A 22,973-nucleotide genomic window follows, 5' to 3' on the forward strand; every position below is an offset into this window, starting at 1 on the left:
GTAGGAAGCAGAGATGACATCATGATGGGTGTGTGGACCTGGTGTAAAAGATTGGATAAAAGATTGAGCTGCTGAATGTTTTCTTTTGTCGCTTTATCTACCTGGAGGCCCTGCGATACATGTAGATCCCTTAGTCCGAAGTAGGAAGCAGAGATGAAGTCATGATGGGTGTGTGGACCTGGTGTAAAAGATTGGATGCTGAATGGCCATTGGATCTTGCCCTGAAACTATGGATCTACAAGCTATGAGATGTCCTGCATTAACAGTGGAAAGAGGCTCCACTATGATCAAAATTTGATTGCGACGGTATGTAAGAAATTTTGACTTATGCATTATCACAAACAATAGGATCTTTATTGGACAAGACTAGACACAACTTGCAAATAAAAAAGATGGAGAATAAATGTTCTACAATTGATGGCGATTGCTTGCTACCCATTGTGAGGGGAATCCCGAGCCCCTCCTAAACACAGTGTATAGATGGATAAAATGTACATAAGGTGATGTATAGAGGATCCCAATTGGTGAAAGCAACGCGTGTCTGTCGAATGGATAAGCGCAGGTGCGTGAATCCAAAAAAGAAAGCCAATGGGCAGTCAAAAGAACCGGGCGACGCAGGATCTGGAAGGAGCCGAGGTGGCGGCGGCTCTATGAAGAAAATTTTCAAGGGGGATAGAAGGAGGAGAAGAAGCAAGAGAGTGAAGAGGTTAATGAGAGTGACGTGATTGGTTAATGTGAGTGAAGTGATCACAATGAAGTGGCCACCTCCAGACGGAAAGTCTTCCAGCTTTCAAAGGTTGCAGAATTGAAGTTCAATGTAGTTGAGGTGTAATTTGATATATCAGAGCAGAGAATTGAAGTTCAGTGTAGTTGAGGTGTAATTTGGTAAATCAGAGCAGAGAATCCAGAGAATCAGATAGGAGGTGTGTCCCCGTTGATTTTTGTGTGGTGACTCTGTTAGAGACATGATTTAGTCCAATTCATGATCAACTGTAGCTGTTGTCTATCAACTGTGTGCTGATTTGAGTGTGTCTGGAAAAGACTTGCAGTTTGCAGTTGTAGATTCACTGCAGTTTGAATTCGTGGTTTAAGTCGATGCTTGAGGCTAGAGCCTACCTGTGAAGGATCCCCAAGATTCTGGTGTTTTCTTGTATGCTTTGGACCCAAGTCTCAGGATTGTTGAGACAAAGTCTGGTTTTGTTCGTGAAGAAGGTTGAGCGTTCAAAGTTTAAATCTGTGTTGTGATTGATGAGAATTTGTGACATGGAGCTTGGTTTGTGTCATCTTGATTGATTTTGTTGAGATAGAGTAACTGCGGATGTATCTCTGACATTCTCGGAGTCAGAGCTGACTCTTAGCTGAATCAGTCACCTACTGTGAAGAGGATTCGGAGTCAGCTGGGCCAGTCTAGTGTCAGCTACTGTCAGCTGTGCATCAAGAGTGTGATCAGCTGAAGAGCTAGAGTGGAGAGGGAAGGTTCTTTTGGTTTAGAGAAACACACTTTGGTCATGAATTGTTCTAAACAATCACCTAGGGCTTTGTAGAGAATGATGGACCTCCACATGCTAAGCTTTTAAGATTACTTGGATAAGAGTGAAGAGTAATAAGGAAAGCACCCTCTTTTCCAAGCTTATTTTGAGCCACAACCTCCATGCCATGAGGTAAAACCAGTAGATAGGGTATCAGCTTATCCTTCTTTCGAGAATGCCTGTGGAATCCAGAACACTATCATCCTAAAAACATTCCCTTCAAACAGGGCTCCCTGTACATATACATGCCAAGATAAACTCTGTTGCTTAATCTTTATGCTGAATCACTTTATGTACATCGATTGCATACATATGTAGATCCACTGATACAGTTTAACACAGACAGTTGATCAAATTTCATTCGATGTGCAATGAGCCACCAAAATTTTGAATAAGGTTGTAATATGACTCATACGCCCGCTTCTTTCTCAGCTTGATCCTAGCAAGTTCTTCCACAGAAATCCAGGGAAAACTCAGTAATAGGACCTTGCCAGAATCAATCTCCTTCATCTTACTTACACTGTCAGGATGATAAGTCACATAATACCACGCAGAAGCTTTGCACTCCAATTTCTGCTGCAAAAAATCTTCCTCTTCCTCTGAGATCTCTGCACTCACCTCTCCTTTGAAAATATGCCTAAACTCATTCCTTAGATTGGTATATGAATTCCTTAGCCTGTCCTTCAAATCGCCCTTTCTACGACTGTTGTATTTCAAGGGGGAAGTCGTGAAATGGCCACTCACAACTTCACCTTCCACTCTTACATCAAACTGATCCATCAATGCCATGAGCCTTGCATCATAAACCTGCTTGAGTATCTGAGCCTCTGGCACGTAGCTCTCAAATCCATCCACTTCTAAGTCCCGATCATAGTACTGGTCAAAAGAAAAATCTGGACTGTCCAATAGACAGCTCAATTTGATCTCTTTTTCTGCTGTTCCCCTTATTCTGCGGAAAAGAATCCCAAGTATTTTTTCTGAACGATAAGAGGGCTTGTCCTCTTTATCCATGAAGTCTGGATACACTTTTGGTCTCAAGTAAGGAGGCAAGATGACCAGCTTGCCAGTCTTTGGGGAGTCTACTGCTGTTGCTGCCAACTCTGCAAGCTGCAAACACTTAGGATCAAGTGCTCCTAGCTCACTTTGGTCTGCATGGACAACATGGGCATTACAGATCTTCCCAAGATGATCATTGACCATGTGTGTGACAAAAAATTCCACAAGATCCTGCATGAAAAATCAAAATCGGATATCAGAAAATCATCCACAGTTGTTTGCTAAGGCATAAGTGATTCTTTCAAGCATACTGTGTTCTAGAAACCAAGCAAGCAGCAACTTACCTCTACTTGAGCATTGTGTCTATGACTTTTAGCTTCGTCAGCAGAATACCGCATGGGCTCCCAACTTTCACCACTTGGAGGCATCAAACGAGGATCCCAACAAACAAAGTATACATCTCCATCAAGGTCACTTCCAGATGCTTCATTAGAATGAGGCCTATCACCTTTTTGAGGCATCACAAAGCAGTCTACTAGATGGTGCAAGTCCAGATGGTCCACCGCTTGGAGAACGCGAATGTCTCCTGGGTGTAGGCATGGATTTTTTGCCATGATAACTTTTCCAGTTACTACCTTCAGCTGATGTTTTGTGTTTCCAAACCCCACTAAGTTCTCAGAGAAACAATCCTCCTGAAAGGGAGTCGAAACTTGCACAAAGCATTCACCATACTCTAGAACACCAAGTTCATCCATGCAACCCATCAACCACCTGCCATCTTTCACATGTATCCTGGCTTTGCTCAGCACCTCCTCTAGGTATGAGGCCCTAATGCAATGCAGCATACTATAGAGGTGAGGTTCGCCCAAAGGGTGGAAGCCTGCGGACAGCATTTCCAATGCCGTATTATGTAGATCCCCAGAGCAATATGAAGAAAGAACTTCAAAGGCATCTTTGGGATCATGCAGAACCTGATCAAGCTTGTGCACCATGGTATCTTGCAGATCAATAAACACTCTGTTCGGTACTTGCAGTGCAGAAAGCAGAGTAATAATTTGCCTATTCAAGAAGCAAGGTAAATACCTTGACCAGTTCACAACCTCGATAACATCATGCATAGAAATAAACTTTTTCATGCTATCCCGTAGAGTCAGCATGCGCTCGTGCTGGTGTTCTGAAGGCCAGGTCACGACAACACCTTTACATCCACCATATCGAATTTGATATGCAGATGGAGGATTGTGCTCCAGCTTTAAGATACTGGCGCACTCCAGTGCTAGTGTTGGAGTTATCTTTCCTATGCCATCAGAGAAATTATATCCATTCCGTGTAATGTCAGAAATTTGTTTCACAACGGGAAACTGAACCGTATGGAAAGTTGAGGAAAAGCATTGACCCATCCTAGCAGCATATCTGGCAACATTTGTCATTTTAAATTCCCCCATCCAAGATCTAATTGTTCCTGCATGCACATCTTCAGTCGCACCAAAAAACCAGGCTGAGTGGTCCCTCAGCTGATTTGAAGAAAAAGCCAAGAATTCATAATGCCTCCCACATAAAACAAACCCTTTGAGAAAAATTGACCTGACTCTATTGTAAAGAGCACTCCTTGAAGCCTGCCCAGTTGTCCGGACAAATGGAGCCACCACAGCATTTAGCATTGCACCTGATAATGCATGAAAATTCTCATCCAGAAATGATACACGGAGAAATCTATCTGCTAGATACCTGTAGTTCCGTAGTACACGATTGGAGAGCTCTACTTCACAAGGCAAGCAATAAGCTTTTGTGGGAGTCACAATAAAACGCCTTACTTCCATTGTACCATTTTTCTCATTTACCTTTGCTTCTGGTGATTTCTTAGCGCGTGACCAATCAATCACTTGTTTAAGCCGTTTTTCAGCATCAAACACAGGGGTCCTGTAGCTATAGATATGGTTTAGAGCAAAAATAGCCAATTTGGTATCAGTAACTAACGGATCCAAAAGACTGTAAAATCTAGTATTTAAGCTTGAAGTTTTAATTATGCCTTTGTGTACTAGACCATTCACTAGGAACATGATCTCAAAAGGTAGATTCTGATCATTGGCCACAAGAAAAAATTCAGTCCTCTGGTGTACTGATTTCACCTCATGGGGGAGCTTCACCCTTGGCTGTTCTCTAATCCTAAGCACCTGCTGCTGATTAAAATACTCCAAGATTTTCTGAAAGTGACTTCTTTGTCTGGGAGATACACTAATTCTATATGCTTGACAGCGCCCGATACTCTTATCAGGAGTGAAATCTAGTGTGCGTATCCATGGATCTTCATCATCAGGAAGATCAAAAGAGGTTGCATGATAAATGTCATCATCTGCTGTTCGGTAAAAGATCCGTGGGGGGATACGGAACTGCACAATAAAAGTCAAAGTTCCTTCACCATCCCATTCATTTTCTTTCCTGACCTCCCATATATCCCTGACAAGAAACTCCAACTTATAGTCGCACTTCATCCACATTTTTTCACACGTCTCTTGGGAGCTGAATAAAGTCCATTGTGTCAAAATCAGATGGCATCTTTTTTTTGATTGCTCTAGCTCAAAAAGAACACCTGTAGATGGCCCTTTCCAACTGACAAGAAGCTCACTTGAACTAATCAGGGATCCCAGCTCCACTGCCACATTGGAAAGCTTCCAGCGAGACCTTGCAGCCAAACTTTTCTTAACCGTGGCCAGAACTTCACTACTCAGCCGTATCTTTAACACATATTTCCCTATTTTTAACATTTGTTCATCTGCTCGTAAGCATGCTTCTTTTGCAACCTCGGCAGATGCAAAGTGAACAAATGCATGGGTGTAGCATCTGATGCATTGGGGCAAGCCACTCTCCTCCATCTCAGTGCAAGAGAACAATGGATAGGCATTATAAGGTAGGCAAGATGTTTTCACCCGGCATCTCCACACAACCCCTAACCTGGTCTCTAGATACAGTGCCAGGTCTTTTGCACGCATGTCATTTGAGAAGTTCCCAACCACCACTTGTGTGCTAATATCCATCCAGACCTACAGAATACACCAGTTTTATGGTTCAAGCCTTATAGTTTCTTTCATGAACTGCAAAGTGAAGAACGTATTTCAACAAAAGCAATTTCAAGACGTGGTTCAGCCAACGCACCAAGAAGTGAAAAACTTTGATGTCAAATCTTACAAAAAAACCTCAAGACTCTAAGTAAAGCGGTGCCCGGAATCAAGAATGATAATTTCAACACAGAGAAGTATGCTGTCCTTAAGCTTACACATACACCAGCTTCGCCGATTTTTTCAACTGAATCAATCAAAGGTAGGTTGCTCGTCTCTTTAGCCATCATAGATATGCTTGCCAAATCTCCTGAATAAACTCATGATATTAGACACCAAGTCCTATATGGTAGGCATTATGAAGGTCGTATAAAGGACCTGTGTCCATTATACATTGATATCTAGTATTCTAAAATCTTTGCGGCTTCTACTTGCCATTGTCTGCAATCACCCATAAACCTTCGACAGCCATCACTGCTCTAAGGTTAGTAGCATACACAATTCAGCACACCAATTTTCCATGACCAATCATATAAGCCATAAATGCAGCTGTCGCACTGACGTACATACTCCACCTTTAGTTCCATCTGCAGGGGACAGGAAGTGTGCCAAAATAAAATCTTGCCAAATCTAGTGCACTGCTCGACATCAAGCTTATGCTTCTGCATGGACTAAATATCCATGGGACCATCCATTAACTACAGGGTGAAGCTGGTTCCCAAGGACCTACTTCAGGGGGTGAGGAAAGACGCCACCAATGCCCTGCACATTCCATGAGACAACGCTCATGGTAAAGAGGCAAAAAACATGACGCCAGATCTAGGTTGGTGCCTCTCATAGGTTTGCACTGTCCCTACAAGGGCGGAAAGTTATCAGGGGTGATAGCAATCAAGGAGCATAAAACCATCGTCAACATGGACAGAATCACCAAGATGCTGCAAGGCATGTATATCCGATTCATCTACCTGCACATCTATCGTACATCACCATGCAATACATCCTCATGCAATAAATCCCTATGTAATACATCCTGCTACGAAGGTGATGCGTCAACATCCACAATTGCTCCACTATAACAGGATCTCACGTGATCATCAGGTGGATCACGAGTGGGTGCATGTCTGTTAACCCATCTAAACCCAAACAAGCCGAGGTTTGGGGGCAGCGGTGCCTAGAGGGACTGTGGGCTGTGTTGCCTGGGTGGTGCTGTCCCCTAGCTCTGGGATAGTGTCTGGCAATGTGGCCCTATTGTCAGCAGACACGGCACTGATCGTCCAGTCTACTGGCAATCTCCATCCACTATCTTAATAAAGAGCCACCTGGTCGTGGCAGCATGATCATCTGTAAAACAGGGGTCACTGACGAGTATCATGACTTGTGGTACCCCATCAACACTTGCCGTGACAGCTGCTACAGCCGTGAAAGGTGTCTGTGGAAGGGCGGGGACAGGCTGATCCTATGGAAGCCAAAAACTTCCAATAAATCTCTAGGGCCCTTGTGGAGCCTGAGGAAGATCATACGAAAGTTGTGGTGCTCTAGTGGCAGGTCAAAGTTCCAACAGTATCGGAAGAAGAAAAGTACCCTAGGGCCAAGAGGAAACGGGCTGCTCTCGAGTCTGTGAGGTTGCCTCCGCCGAATCAAAATCTGCTCAGAAGAAGCCCCTTCCAAGTAAGCGGGCAGCATCAGTTAAATGCAAGGCAAGCTCTGTGGGAAGTGCCACCAAGATCCAAACCCTAGCCTGAGACTGGGAAGGATGAGACCCAAAAATCTTTCCAATGAGTGTGGTCTTGACATCTTTATCAATATCTTCCTATAAGGTCCTAAGCTCGTCTTCGGAGAAAAGGATTGTTCTCTCGGTGATGAGGGTGGAGGATGATTGGCTTGGGCAGAAGCCATAATGCAAATCAAAGGGTGGGCAGCCAACTGGAACACAGTAAAAACTTTTCCGTAGGTTGGTGTATGCAAAGAAGCGGGAGAGGTAGGAGGAGGGGCTTATCTGCATAGGAGAGGGGAGAAGAAGGCAAGCAAACAGAGTAAAGAAGAAAACAAAGGCAAAGAAGGTGGTCAACAGATAGAGAGCAAGGTGAACTGTGGGCAGGAGGGAATGCACTGAGAGGAGGTATGGTGGACAGAAGGAGATGCAAGTAAAGGGGTGAATGATGGGCAGGACAGAAATGCACAGAAAAGAGGGGGAATAGCGGGAAGAAGGAGAAGGGGAAGAGTGTTGGGTGGGGAGGTGGAGAGGTGCACAGGTGGAGTACATGTAGCCCACAAGATCAGTCTTTTACTTCATATACAACAATATAAGCAGATACATCTACGGGTGGGGTCATTACTGTGGACTCTCTCTCTCTCTCTCTCTCTCTCTCTCTCTCTCTCAGACTCAGCCAAAGGACTTCAGAGACAGTTGGATGCCTTACACGACTTTTGCACTTAGCGGGACTTCTCTGTTAACCTTGGTAAAACCAAGGTAATGGTCTTCAATACCTCTCGCCCCTTCACATCCAGATTGAGCTTCACATATAGAGGTGATCCTGTGGAGATTGTCTCATCCGATGTGTACCTTGGTGTCACTTTCAGTGGCCCACGCTTTACCATGGTTCCCGCAGCACATGCTAGAGTGACGCGGGGATATGCAGCCTTGAGCTTACTTGAGCGGCAGTGCTTCCACGCACACTTCCAGGAGCCCAGGACGAAGGGCTGGCTTTTTGACACCCTCGTCACACCAGCGTTGATGTGTGGAGCAGCCTTCTGGGCCAGATTTATCCGATGAGGATTGGCAACGAGTTGAGAGGCCCCAGGTCATGATGTTCTCCCGTATGATCCATAGCAAACCATCAGTCCCACACCAGATTATCCAGGCAGAGTTTGCTGCAGCCCCGATGGTAGTGGATGCACTCTTCCAGACAGTCACATACCTCCATCGCATCAATCACATGGATCCCCATAGGTACCCGAGGCTTGCCCTGGAGTCCTCCAGACAGCTAGCACTTGAGGGCCACTCTGGAGTATGGTATGCACTAGTTTCCACTTGGTTCTCAGTATATGGGCTCCGCATGGATCGCCTACCCCCCCTTCCGTATAGTTTGGACTCCCCTTTTCTCCGGCTCTCTCACGAGGATACCAGCCGGGTTATCCGGTTAGATCTTCTCAACCTCTACACGCATTGCACATGGATCACACCTCCGGAGCTCCCCACGAAGATGCACTTCTACAGAGATCACTTCCTCACACTCACTGAGGATGGATTCATCCAGCAGCCAGGCTACTTGAGTGTTCACATGTCCCATGCCATGCGGATTGCAATTGGCCAGATACGGGTTTCATCCCACAACCTCAGAGTGGAGACAGGTAGAGCTGAGCACATCTTCAGAGCCGGGAATCTCATACGAAGACCCAAAGAGGAGAGGATCTGCTAACTATGCCACACATAGGTTGAGACGGAGGAGCATTACATATGCCGCTGCCCAGTATACTATGAGATCCGCGGGAGGTTTCATCGTCTATTTCATGAGGGATTTGGTCCACTCTCCAAGATCATTGACTTCCAGGACCAGCGTTGCCTAGGCCTCTTCCTGCTTGAGCTCCGCAGACACAAGGACACCTTCTTGAGAGAGCTTCGGCCCTAGCCACCGCGCCCCCTCCATCACCAGCCAACCATCACCAGTTTCTTCCGGACCTAGGAGGTGGAGGACACCGACATAGTGGATCTTGTGGACCCTCCACGAGCTGCTCTGGACCTACCTCGCCCGAGAGGAGTTACCTCGGACCGAGCCTCTGCACTCTAGCATGCCCAACGCCCTCGGGTCCCCCGTTGGCCACGATCACCTCATCAGCTCCAGATAGGCTCCACCGCCATCGAGCTACCTTTCCACGTGACATAGCTGAGGGAGACCTCTCGGCCATACTCATTAGCCCCATGCTCGATATTTTGGAGAGTGGTATACCATCTACTCGGAGCTGATGTTGCTCTCATGTTTCTATGTTCTTCATATTCCATGATGAGTTTCCATGTACAGTTTTGTATCACCCCAGTGAGATAGCTATGTTTATGTTTTCTTTCTGTTTTATTTTCCATTCCATGATGAGATATGCCATGGACATTATTGTATCACTTTGGTCTCATAGGCCCATTGGGTCTTTAGTAGACGCTTAATATCTCTCTCTCTCTCTCTCTTAGCTCTAGTCTTTGTTTTCTTTTGTACCATGATGAGATTACATGGACACTATTGTATCACTTTTGGTCTCAAAGACCCACTGGGTCTTTTGAAAACATTTAATATAACTTTCTTTATTTCTTTCTCGCACTAGATTCAGTTCAAATATCTCTGCATTGTCCAGTAAAAGGTTGCTTCAAGCTTCCGCATTTAACACTTCTAGGTCGCCCCTGGTTTTTGATCATCAGGGGGTGGTCTACCACCCAGGCCACAAGTTGAGACTTATTGGGAAGTCCTTGCCTTCACTCACACCTCCAAAGGTTTGTGTGCGCACCATATAGATGAAGAGTCTTGCAAGCAAGGGTGGTAGTGTTGCATGGTTTATATGTAAAGGTTTATATGTAAAGGTCGTCATCGGAGGCATTGGATGAGCTCTTAAAGGCAACAGAGCAATTCATGTCTGAGTATGGCCACCACTCCAATGATGAGCTCACTTCCAAGTTGCCTCATTTCAAACTTCAAAACCAAGGACCATGACGTCAAGCCTACTACAGGATGAGCATGCCTAAGCTCATGGAGCTCAAGCAGTGTTCGGAGGAAAAGTTAACCACACATTTTATCTGTTTGAGCTCAAGTTCCTTTGGAGCTTCTTTGCTTTCAGTCAAGAGGAAGGATAGGAGTAAGGGATTTGAACAAGCTCACAAGGTTCTTCCCCCTTGCATCGATGATCTGCTATATCAGATAGCTGTTCAGTAAGCTCAATCTACAGTCCAATTATCACCAGGTTTGAATTTAAACCAACATTAAGAAGACAGCCTTCCATATGGTTTTAGACTGTTTGAGTTTCTGATGATGCTTTTGGGTTTAACAAGTGTATCAACCAATTTCAGAAGAATGATGTCCTGCATCTTCTACACACATTTGAGGGCCTTTTTCATCGTCTTCATTGATAAAAGTTTTCCTGGAGTCCAAAGAGGAGCTGAAGGTCTACTTCAAGCTTATCACACCATTGATGCATGAGAGCCGGTTGAGCCTTCATTTGAATTAGTCAGAGTTCTTACTGAAGAAAGTATTTTCTCTATGTTATATCATTTCAACAAATAGAATTGCCATGGATCCTGCAGAGATCGATGCCATTGTCATGACCAACTCCTAAGGAAATACATGAGCTTCGCACCTTTTGAGCCCAATTTTTCAGATGTACATGATAACTTTTTGGCCCAGTTCTGAAGGATGTACATGGGCTTTGCAGCTTTTTGGGCCTCACAATGTTCTACTTCTATTTTGTGGAGCATTATGCCCATGAGGCCAATCCTGGTATCAATTGCTATACAGAAGACTCTAGCGTTTTGCTGGACCCAAAAGTTTTAAGAATATCAAGGTACTTATGTCTTCACCCCAGTGCTCCGCCTTCTTAATTTGGGCATTGCTTGAGAGTACAACATCAGGGATAGTTGGCTGTACTTCAAAGACCACCTTCGTTTGGTCAAGGATGGGGACTTCTACTTGGTCCTTTTTCACAAGGCACATGATGTTCACGTGATAGAGGCCATGGTGAGGTCACTAGGCTCGAGATTTGGCCTCACATGAAGCAAGATGTTCACAAGCACATGTCGAATTCCATCAGATCCACCCAATGCCAAAACGCAAAACTAGGAAGCTAGTAGGCAAAAGCTTCACATGTTGCTGATTTCAAAGTTGCACTGGGAGAATTCTTCCATGGACTTAAAGGTGAAGTTGTTATCTAGGATGCTCCTATCTTGGATTGAATCTGTCTAAGTGGTGCTGTCAAGGATGAAACGCGTGGTGTAATTAAGTGCACGTAAAACCTCTTAAGGTGTGATTAAGTATTTTTCATACATGTCTCGTAAAGATTTGTTTATTGTTACATATGTGAGTAAAAATGTTTTGTCATATGTGTAATAGTGTTTTGTTACCTTTCTAGAGGGAAACACTAAGTTCTAACAAGTGGATGTGGATTAATGATTTAATTAAAAATGTGATCATGTTGTAGATTTGTATCAATGCAAATAGGAACTTCTTGTAGGACCTACTGCCATTACTACAAAATGTGTGAAAAAAGCATTTCATAAGAAAGGTGTGAAACCTTCAATTAGTAAAGAAAATCTTCGAAACCTGAAGGTTTGTCTTTCACAATCTGCAGGCTTTGAGATCTTCGACCTAAGGCCTTTTTCAAATTTTGAAGTTGCAATAATTAGACTAAAGCCTGGGTTTTGTTTTTTTTTTTCTCACACTGATTTAATTTTACAAAAACTGAAGAATTGAATTTGTGAAAAAAATCGCTGCAAATTGGAAAATGCAAGGAGCCGTTCAAAGAAAAGCTCACCTGGAAGAAGTCGGTCTGGTAGAGATGATTAATTGTATGGGCGATGGAGCTTTTGACGTAGAACCCAAGCAGTTTCACCAGAAGTGAACCGTAGGGGAAAAATCTCTTGCGAGACACGGTTTCCAAGAGAGATTGCCTTTAATGTTCTCACGAGGGTGATGATGAGCCATGCATGTGATGAGCCATTAACTACTATCCATCATATGCAAACAAATGCTCATTCATTCACTCTTATATAGGTTTCTACTATAAACTTTTTATTTCCTTAGGCCTTTACACACACATACCCCCACCCTCAGATAGCGAAGAAAATCTCGGAATCCGAGGGTCATCTCCCTCACCCAAGTTCGTGGTGGACAAGATGCCTCTCCGGCACCCGCACATGGAAATTTTCAAAACAAGACTATCTTTTTCGGAGAGATGGGTAAAGGCGTTAGAACCCTTCCCATGGGGGACGCAGCCCTTACACTTAAGTATTGTCTCCATAGGTAGGTCATTAACATATATTACACGATAAACCCCCCCTCGAGACTTATCCAACAGTTTTCTTACACCTAAGTATTGTCTCCATAGGTAGATCATTGACATATATTACACAACCCAACCCCATAGGTAGAATTCGAGGGAGATCCTCACCCAAGTCCATGGATAGGAAGTCTCCCCGCACATGGAAATTTCCAAAACAAGGCTGCATTTTTCAGAGAGTGTGTAAAGGCCGTTAGAACCCTTCCCATGTGGGGCGCATCCAAGAGTTTTCTTATGCCTAAGTATTGTCTCCATAGGTAGGATGACATATATTACATGACAATCCCCCCCCATAGGTAGGGAAGAAAATCTCAAAATTCGATGGAGATCTCCCTCACCCAAGTTCGTGGATAGGAAGCCTCCCCGTTTTGGTGGAAATTTCCAAAACAAGGTTGCATTTTTCGGAGAGAGTGTGTAAAGGCCATTAGAACCCTGCCCATGGGGCCCATCTAAGAGTTTTCTTACACCAACGTATTGTCTCCATAGGTAGGATGACAGATATTACACGACAACACCCAAACCCACCTACCCCCCCACCCCCTTTTCTTCCCAAAACACGACAACACCCAAACCCACCTACCCCCCCACCCCCTTTTCTTCCCAAAACAAAGTTCCAACACATACACAAATTTTCTACATCCTTGCTAGCCATATTGCACTTTGTAACATCATAACCTATATATCTTCTCGATGATTTACACAAAGGTTTACAAAATTATTATTTGTAAACACTTTTGAAATTGATGGGGATGGGTTGAAATGTAGAGCGGATTCTTTATGACGAGTCAAAAAGAGGATACAAAGGGTAGCCCCTTCCCATGGGGTTTGGAATCTTATGATTTTTCTAGCGTTAGTCAATATTTATGACCAGACTTGATTTTTTACAACCTAAGGTCAAGCTTGCTCATCAAAGGGGTAAGCTATTAATGAGCAAAAAACTTTTGAGAATGTTTTATAGATATAAGTACTCTTCCACTCACATGATTTGTGAATTGTTTTTACATCCATAAATTTTAAATTCAGAGTGAGAATATAAAGAGCGAGAGTATAGAGAGCGAGAGTAGACAGTAAAAGTAGAGAGTGAGATCATAAATAGTCTAGGCTTGTCAATCTAGGTAGTGATGAATTGGGTTCTCCGCATCATCATAAATAAACATGCCCACAAAAAAATTAGGCTATTTTTAAATCAATTTTATAACTAGAAGTAAAGTGTGTAATGAAATTGGGTCGACATATGGAAGATAACATGGATGGTGCCCCATGATCACATGGGACGCCATCCATAATCTACATATAGAAGATAACATGGATGATCGACATATAGAAGATAACATAGATGAGCAACATATAGAAGATAAAATGGATGGTGCCCCATGATCACATGGGACACCATGGATGATCGACATATAGAAGATAACATGGATGCCATGATCACACTTTCAAATACTTGCCAATCCACAAATGACAATGTCTATCTACGTGCTTTCTCTTTAAAATTTGAATGGGCCCTTAGTAATGGTTACAAATGACTTAAGGATAAACAAATGTTACATGTAGAGCAAATGACTTACGGATAAGCAAATGTTACATGTAACATGAGACTACATAGTGGTAAAAGGCTACTTAAAATAGAGAACAGTTTGCTAAAAGTGATGTGGTCTTCCTCCACACACCCTCTCATAAGATCCACAAGAGCCTACGTGGTAAAAGGCTACTTGAAACAGAGCACAGTTTGCTAAAAGTGACGTGGTCTTCCTCCACATACCCTCTTAGATCCACAAGAGCCTACGTATGTCTATGTGTCCACACCTTATGCAAAGGAGATGTTGTATCTCCAAAATTTATTGTTCTTGTAGCATAATTTTGAGATTTGCTAAAAGAATAACATATCAAATTAGCTACAACAAATTGTGCTATATGGAAATATGTACTTTTTCTTCTTTTTGTTGTCTCATTGTTGTTGCACACAAGTGGTGTGCTATACTACATTATGTTCCAACTACTTTATAACCCATAACCTTGTGTATGCTTGTGGACTCCTCTTCTTTATGTTGAAATTCCCATGCAACATATTATCATTTTTGTTTGAAATGTAGACGTGATGTTATAAACAAGCAACAATATCATTTCTACTTGCGGAAGTAGTTGCTTTTAAAAATTTATACACATAAAGTGCATTAGAGAGGTTGTGCACTCTTTTGAACATGCACTTCCGTTTCAGTATACATATTACTTTGGGTTAAGTAGAGGTTATAAAATACATGTTACTTAAGGCTAAATTATCAGTTGAGACCAGTTGATCTTAAAGGTTGTTTTAGACCAATTGATGTTCGTTAAGGTTAAATTGTAAGTTGAGACCAATTAATTTTAAAGGTTGTTTGAGATGGTTGCACACTGGGCAGTATGAGCTTCCAAAAGCACGTGTTACATCAAAATTGCATTTAGTGTATGAACACGAGAGAAAAGATGTGCATTATAAACATTATTATTCTAAACAATGGTGGGTAAGTCCGTTTTTAACCATGAACTTAAGGTGATTTTTGAGATGTGCATTATAGACAATATTAGTTTATACAATGGTGGGTAAGTCTGTTTTTAACCATGAACAACCAAATACATGAACTTAAGGTGATTTTTAAGACATGCTGAGCCACCTTTGAAAATAATGGCTTTAGTGGAAATAATGCCAAAAAGGTTTAAATTTACCAAAAAGCCTAAAAATGGGCATGACACCTTTCAAAAAGCAACCTTGCATGCTAGGTGTGCCTTCGTTGTCCTCCCTTAAGGGGTTGTTGCCTTTCACACAACTAGGCATGGCATAGAAGGATGTAGACACGTCTACACACATACACACACCTTCCCATCATCATTACATTGCCCAAACATATCACCACCTATGGACTTGTGGGCCTGGTAGTGCACCATCACCTAGCTTGCATATGGCCGGAGTGTTATCTTCAAAGTACGAGTTGTTTCTTATGTCAAGAAGTGAGAAATTATGGGTTTTTAGAGTGGTGTGATTAGAGATGCAATGCTAAACAATTTAGCAATGTATTGATCTAATAAAGGTACATAGTGTTTAACATTGAATGCAACCATGTATGTGCATTGCATTATCTTTGGCACAACATAATTAGTCATATGAGCTTTCACAATATGCTTTGGGAAGAATCATATTGTAGGGTAAAAAGAAATGTGCATAGGAATATTCCATTAATGCCTTAATAGCCTTGTATAAGTGAGACATCGCTTTACTGTAAAGATATGCTCAATCCCTTAACACAAGTAGCCCCTCGTTATTAGGTGTAGAATGGTGTGGCATGCATGTTTCTTCAAAGTAAATTACCTTGAAAATGGCTATTATACAATTTTTAATGCTACAAGCTCATATTCATGTATGTTTAGCGGTTATATTAGGTTATGCATACATGAACATAGTGGACTGGAATATAAATACATGGACATACATGGTATGTTTAGCGTTTATATCAGGTTATACATACATGGACATAGTGGACTAGAATATAAATCCTTCGTATTGGCTATGTGTGAAAAGATAGAGGCCCATAATTAGGTTTGGGATAATATTCCAAGCATATATGATATGATAAAATGTTGGGGAGGGCACAAACATAGGGTAAAAAGGTGTCCATGTGTGCCATAATATGTGATATGTTATATATAACACTTTTTCAAAGGCCAGCCATATAACACTAAAGAATATATGATTGCAAATAACGAAGAAAGGTTGAATTCCACCCATTTAATCTTCTCTAAATTTTAAGAGATATAACGCTTCATAAGTATAAGTGTAGTTCTAATTTATATATAACAAGATTTGTATGGGCATGCACAATATATGCATATGCGCATCTCACTTCCATACTTTGATGGTTCCATCCACATGAGTGTATGAGTGAATATGTGTGAGTGTGTGTGCGTGCACGTATGCATGCGTGTGCATGTATGCATGTGTGTGCGTGCACGTATGCATGCGTGTGCATGTATGCATGTGTGTGTGTGTGTGTGTGTGTGTGTGTGTGTGTGTGTGTGTGTGTGTGTGTGTGTGTGTGTGTGTGTGTGTGTGCATGTGTGCACGCATCTATGTGTGTACACATGAGAGCAAGGAGAGGGAGGGATATTATGATGATTTTTAGAAAAAACACATTCAAGGCCTATCTATACATTTTAATGAAAAGAAAGGCATGCACCTCCATTCAAACTCCTCTCCCATGCCATCCACACACTAAAACCTTTTACACATGTTAACAACTCTTCCATATAATTGTACTTGATTTAAAAAAATAACCCACCTAGCCCCCTGTTGTAAATTTTTGGGTAGAGAGAGAGAGAGAGAGAGAGAGAGAGAGAGAGAGAGAATACTATACAAGGGTTGAACGAAAAGGGCTTGACATTGGGGCATAAAAAGGTAAGTAGGTAGTAGGGTGCAAGGCTAGGTTGTGAAAGGCAACAAGGGAAGGGTAGTAAGTGTTGAAGGGGCATGGAGGAAAAGGGGGAAAAGTTAAGAAGAGGGGAGGATAAATGGAGTGTTTTCATGGAGGAAAGGGGATTCTCAAAGAGGAAGGCATGGTGGATGAAGGAAGGTGATTGATGCAAATGGAGGTGAAGCAAGCTCACCCTCTCTTATGTAGGAGATATGTGGATTGCTATATAGCCAAGGGAATGAGAAGATGAGGGAAAGACATGATAGTCTTGTGTGAAAATACATAATAAGCTAATAAATACTCGTGTGTGAATGAGAAGATGAGGAAAAGACATGATAGTCTTGTGTGCAAATACATAATAAGCTAACCAAAATCTTGCTCTATCTTGGTCCTTACTTAAGTTTTCACAATTATTCTTTCATATGTATGGTGATTGTATCACATTCTAAATGCTCGTCATTTTATTTACCATAATGATTCATTTGCCTTAGATACTCATTTACATTTGCCTTAGATACTCATTTACATTTGAAAGTTTGCCTTAGATACTCATTTACATTTGAAAGTCAACATTTTTATAGTACTCCACTCTTTTGTATATTTTTCATTTTTTATGGTTTCGAATACAACCAAATTCTTTAGAATTTACTCATGTAATGTCATGATTTTAATATTGTGACTAGTTGGGAACTCGTGCTTTGCACATCTTTTGAGGCTTCCAAAATCAAATTCTACCCAAACCTCCCCCTCCCCTTCTCGAACGTCCAAATTCTTTCCATGTGGCAGCTTTGTGAAACTCTTCCTTAAGATAATATAGAGAAGAAGAAATAAAAAGTCAATATATAGACTAAGGGAGAACTATTGATGTCCATACGTAGCTATTTGCAAACTAGTTTTTTCACATTTTCTCATTATATAAAAAATACTTGTACAACCCTTTTGGTTCTTCAATTTTGAATGGATGCTTATGTTAGTTTTATATGATTGACACTAAAGATCTCTAATGATGCAAGCCTTACAAGGAAGCCATGCAATGGTGGCTACTAAAAATATCTACTTTATATACACTCATTATCTCTATTGACATACATTATTATTATGATGCACTAATGCAACAATGTCATGGTAGCTACTATATTATTGCACTTAATAAGCATTGAATGCCATTAGGGATGCACTTATGCAGGCCTTGTTAAAGAGTAAGTCATGTAGTGCTTCTTGCTAAAACTTTACAATTTATATGCATTGATTTAAGGCTTGATAAATGTAGTGGTGTCAACTAAAACTCAACACATTTAGAAACATAATAATTGATAGCATTATCAAGAATTAAGCAAGGAGTAAGATAAATTTTAATAGGGTGAGAGCCATGTTCTAAGTTGTAGGAAGAAGTGACAAGGTGCATGGAGGCATGAGAAACCCTAGGAAGGCATGAGAAACCCTAGGAAACCCTAGGAAGGCATAATCAATACTCTCACGATTTTGGAAAAACAAAAATAAGAACACTAGCTCTATGGCCATACAAGTGAAGTTGAAACAATTTTATGGTAATTTTTAAGTTGGGTGACATGACTTGTCATTGTTTCCCTTTCATTAGCTCTCATCTAATAATTTATACATATCCTAATACTTGGGCTAGTTCATGAACATTTATGGAGATAATGATATAATAGAGGTGGAAGCACTACAAAAGTACATATTCTTTAAGCAGGTTATAATGACATTCAAGTGTTGATAATTTAACAAATGAATAAGTCCACTTGTGCACGCTTTCCATGTGGGGCTACAACCTTGTAGCTCTACTAAGGGCTATCCTACATTGGTGGAAGGGAAATAGATAGTACAATAGTCAATAGAGGACTTAGCTATTGATATTCCAATAACTCTCCTAAGCCTACACTTTTGTAGAGGGACTATGATTTCATGAGATTTTTCTTTTAATTATTTCTTTTTTGGTTGTAAACAAATAAGACTATCACAACAAATTTTTATGCTAAAAATTAAGTAGGACTAATAATTTGCTTATGAAATTGATCAAACAAATTTTGAAATAAATATATTAAAATCTATCAAATTTATGAAGCAAAATTAGAGAGAGAGAGAGAGAGAGAAAGAAAGAAAGTTATATTAACATCTAAAAAAGGTTAAAATGACCTATGGCATCATATCCATGGAATACATCATCATGGGTACTAAAATGAAGTGAAAGAAAATGACAAAGCTAAAATGCTAGAGCTTAGATGCTAGAGGTGATCCATGTACAAAGAGAATACGCTCATATATCATCCTAAGATATCTCGCATGGGCACTGCAACATGGCACTCAAAGTGGCAAAGCTAAGCCGACATGAGGGAGTCCTATGATGGTGTAAAATGATGGCCCTCATTCACCTATGTGATGTCACGAGCATGGGCGAGGGGTCAAGGTCGTTGACCTCTACATAGCTTGGTGGCTATGTCCAGTGTCACTCCTCTTAGTCGGCGGGCTCCTACATAAGCATGGGGTTTAGGTAGAGAGAGAGAGAGAGAGAGAGAGAGGAAATGGAAGGGAATATAATATTGATTTTAAAATTCCAAGACTTTTACTCTCCTTGCTAAGAAATAACACCCAACTCTTAGTCTTGCTTTTTACAAAAGGAAAGCCAAAATTATATGAAAAGAGATAATTAGAGCTCAAGTTATAAATAGATAAAGGCTAGTAGCTTTAAAAATAACTTTGATTATTAGTACATAAAACCTTAAAACAATTTCAATGAAGAAAATTAAAAGCTAATTAAGATTCCAAGGGTAATTTATTTTTTCAAATAGTTGGCTTATTAAATTAAAATCCCCTCCATTGAAATAATTTAAATTATTAAATATGGTGGTATTAGAAAAAATGACAACACTTGTGAATCAATAGCAAGGTCTCGTTAGAGAAAATAACAAGGAGCAAAGTGAGAACTCATTATAAATTGGATCGATTAATCATTATTACAACATATCAATTCCGTCTTCAAATACTAATATCTTCAAGAAAACCCAAGGATTCACTTGATATACTTATGAGTAATCATGGAGATAATCAATGGTATGTATAAAATTATTAGATATAATAAAAGGGTAGAAATAGTCATCTAGGTTACAACATCTTCTAGGGTTGCTTTTGTTTTGCTAAAACAAAATGTTTTCATCCTTATATAAATCTTATTATATTATGATTCTAAAATTTGATTTTGTATCCAACTTTTTTTAAAGCAAGAAAAAGTATAAACATTAGAAAACATAAATAAGGACACATTAGTACATTAGTAGGGAACACAAATTACCTAAGAGACATTGGGCTAGTTATACTAGATTGGATTAGAGCACAATTATATATATCTTTATATTAGGATCTATAAGGTATGTGATGAATAGGATTTTTATGTTGCAAATTATTGTACACTCGAAAGTTCAAGTTTAACCTTCATCCCATCCCCTATACATAGAATGGTTAGGTAAAATTGTTGAAGATCTTGATGGGCAGGCCCATATTACTGAAGCGAAGCTTGGTTCTGCTAAATTGGTCTTAGTAGAGAAGAGGGATTTGTGGCTACGCAACGAAGGCACCTATTCGGCCTATGCCCCAATTATAGTAGAGATGGAGAGACTTGGAGCAGACATGGAGATATTAAAAGCATCTCCCCTAGAAAATGAAGCTCTCATTCTGAAAGAAGGAAGATGAGATAGGAGTGCTGGAGAGGGTGGTCTCAGTGGCTTCTGGTGCTGTGACATCTGCTCTGCAGAGATGAAGGAGGAGGTGTCCACTATGCATGTACTTTTGAAAACTCAAGCATTTTTCTATCCTTTAATTAGTGGTCCAAGCACTTGCAAGTGATATATGCACTTGCAAGTGATTCAAGCACTTGAAAGTGGTGTAGCATTTACACCACTTGCAAGTGCTTGTTTCACTTGCATCACTTGCAAGTGCTTAGAGGTCATCGAGTTCATAGACCACTCATAAGTATTCAGACCACTTGCAAGTGCTGTGACCACTTGCAAGTATTATACCACTGTAAGTGCTTACATCACTAGCAAGTGCATAGAAATCATGCAAGTTCTTAGAAGTTTAACAAGTGCTTAGACCACTTGCAAGTGATCATACCTTTTGCAAGTGGTCATACCACTTGCAAGTGCTAAGGCCACTTGTAAGTGTTCATGATTTTTGCAAGTTCTAAGACCACTTGCAAGTGTTCATACCACTTGCAAGTGCCTAGGAAGCACTTGGAAGCACTTAAGTGTTCATACTGCTTTCAAGTGCTCATACCACTTGCAAGTTGTTAAAACACTAGCAAAAGCACAAATCACATACAATTTCTAAGACCTTTAACAGGTGCTTAGAACACTTGGAAGAGCCACTTGCAAGTGGTTGCATCATTTGCAAGTGCTTAGACCACTTTTCAAGTGCTTAGACCACTCACTGGTGCTTAGACATTAGGGCACTGCACAGACCACTGAGACAGGTGCTCAAACCACTTACACATGCTTGAAAGTTCTGATGGCTGGTTGTTTTTCATTATGTGCAGGCTTCGGTTGAGGAAATGGAGCATGTGTTATGTGAGCTGAGGAGACAGGCCTCCTTCGTGAAGGAGGCATGCACTTTCTTGAAGAGAGAGGGGAGAGCCCTTCTAGTGCCTACACCGCCTGCCAAGTCTGTCCTAGGTGCTAACACTGTCCTCATTGGTGGATCTTGTGTGGCCTATGGCCAGCTACTGTCAAGCAAACATGCAGTCGGCGTTTATTATCTACCATGTGCCCACAAGTACCACCCCTTTTGCTTTTCCATTGTCTGTGCGACTGAGCCCAAGTGCATTGTTCCGGATTGTTTGTGGTAGCAAGAAGTTGGCCACTTGGGAATGCATATGAGGAGTCCATAGGTAAGGCATGCCTCTTTCATAGAACAGGATTCATGCTACTTTTGATATGTACAGTAATTGTCTGTTATGTCTCAGGTGAGCCAGAGGCTGGTGAGGGGGTGGACCCAGCCACTTCCACCTCGTCCATGCATGATGTGGATGCCCCCTTCGACCTAGATGCCTTGATGATGAAATACAAAAACTTTGAGGGTTGTAGTTTGTCTACTGAAAAAACTGATGTGCTTGGTGATGGAGGCATCTTGAGGGAGACACCTGGTTCTGAGATCACACAAAGTAATTTTGGTTGCTGTAACATGTTATCTCAGACATGATTATCCATGATCATTGTGATCATATTAACTACCTGTGCTCCTAACTTGATTTCCTATTGCTATCCCAGGTACTGATGTCATTAAGACATTAAGTCATGTTAGTGCTCCAACTGGAGAGCCAAGCTGCGTCGACAAAGGTGTACATACTAAAGAGGAGTTGGACCTAGATATGGAAGAGACCCTCCAATTTGTTGTAGGAGAGCTACGGAAGAAGAAGAAAAGGCAGGTGGAGGATGGACCTCTTCGGGACCCCAAGAAAAGTACTAACCCAATTTTCCCCAAAGCCCGAGCATGCAAGAAGCTTTAGCTTCTTGCAACTTTGTAGCTTTTTGCTCATGCAAGCCGCATTATTTTGCGACAATTTAATATATAAGTCCTTTGTCTCAGTGTCTGTGCGTGTCTTGACCATCTTAATTGTTGTGCATGTAGTTAAAATTCAAGTTGTTGGCTCGAAAACCCTACCACCCACACTGATGAGGTAGAGCACATTGAGCACTGTCCTCCACGCTATCAGTTTCGACGCTTCAATGACTCTCGAGACCTGGCAGTCGTTGTTGTTGACTTCAAAAAGGTTCTTTTGTGCGTGCACGATAAGCGCAGGACAGAGATTCCCCCAAATGTCTCAACGTTGTACTTTTCCAAAGTCCATGAGGATGAGAACATCACCTACTACGTACGACAGGATGCAGAGGTGTTCTTACTTGTGTTGA

At 41.3% G+C, this 22,973-nt stretch overlaps 1 protein-coding gene across 2 annotated transcripts; it reads right to left on the reverse strand.

The window, feature by feature from the left end:
- Positions 1-313: 313 nt before the first annotated feature.
- Positions 314-12,330, reverse strand: LOC147633035 (RNA-dependent RNA polymerase 6-like). Of its 2 annotated transcripts, none has more exons than XM_086806033.1 (3): positions 12,086-12,330; positions 2,870-5,566; positions 314-2,756 (listed from the first exon to the last, which is right to left on the reverse strand). In XM_086806033.1, exons 2-3 carry the CDS (start codon positions 5,558-5,560, stop codon positions 1,887-1,889), a joined length of 3,561 nt encoding a protein of 1,186 aa, XP_086662159.1. In that variant the 5' UTR covers positions 5,561-5,566; positions 12,086-12,330; the 3' UTR covers positions 314-1,886. The 2 variants fall into 2 exon arrangements, with proteins under 2 accessions (XP_086662159.1, XP_086662160.1); XM_086806034.1 differs by having other exon boundaries at positions 2,870-5,617; positions 12,086-12,270.
- Positions 12,331-22,973: the final 10,643 nt, after the last annotated feature.

The sequence above is a fragment of the Cibotium barometz genome, chromosome 12 (genome assembly GCF_041138505.1).
Source record: "Cibotium barometz isolate CiBa-2024 chromosome 12, ASM4113850v1, whole genome shotgun sequence".
NCBI lineage: Eukaryota > Viridiplantae > Streptophyta > Polypodiopsida > Cyatheales > Cibotiaceae > Cibotium > Cibotium barometz.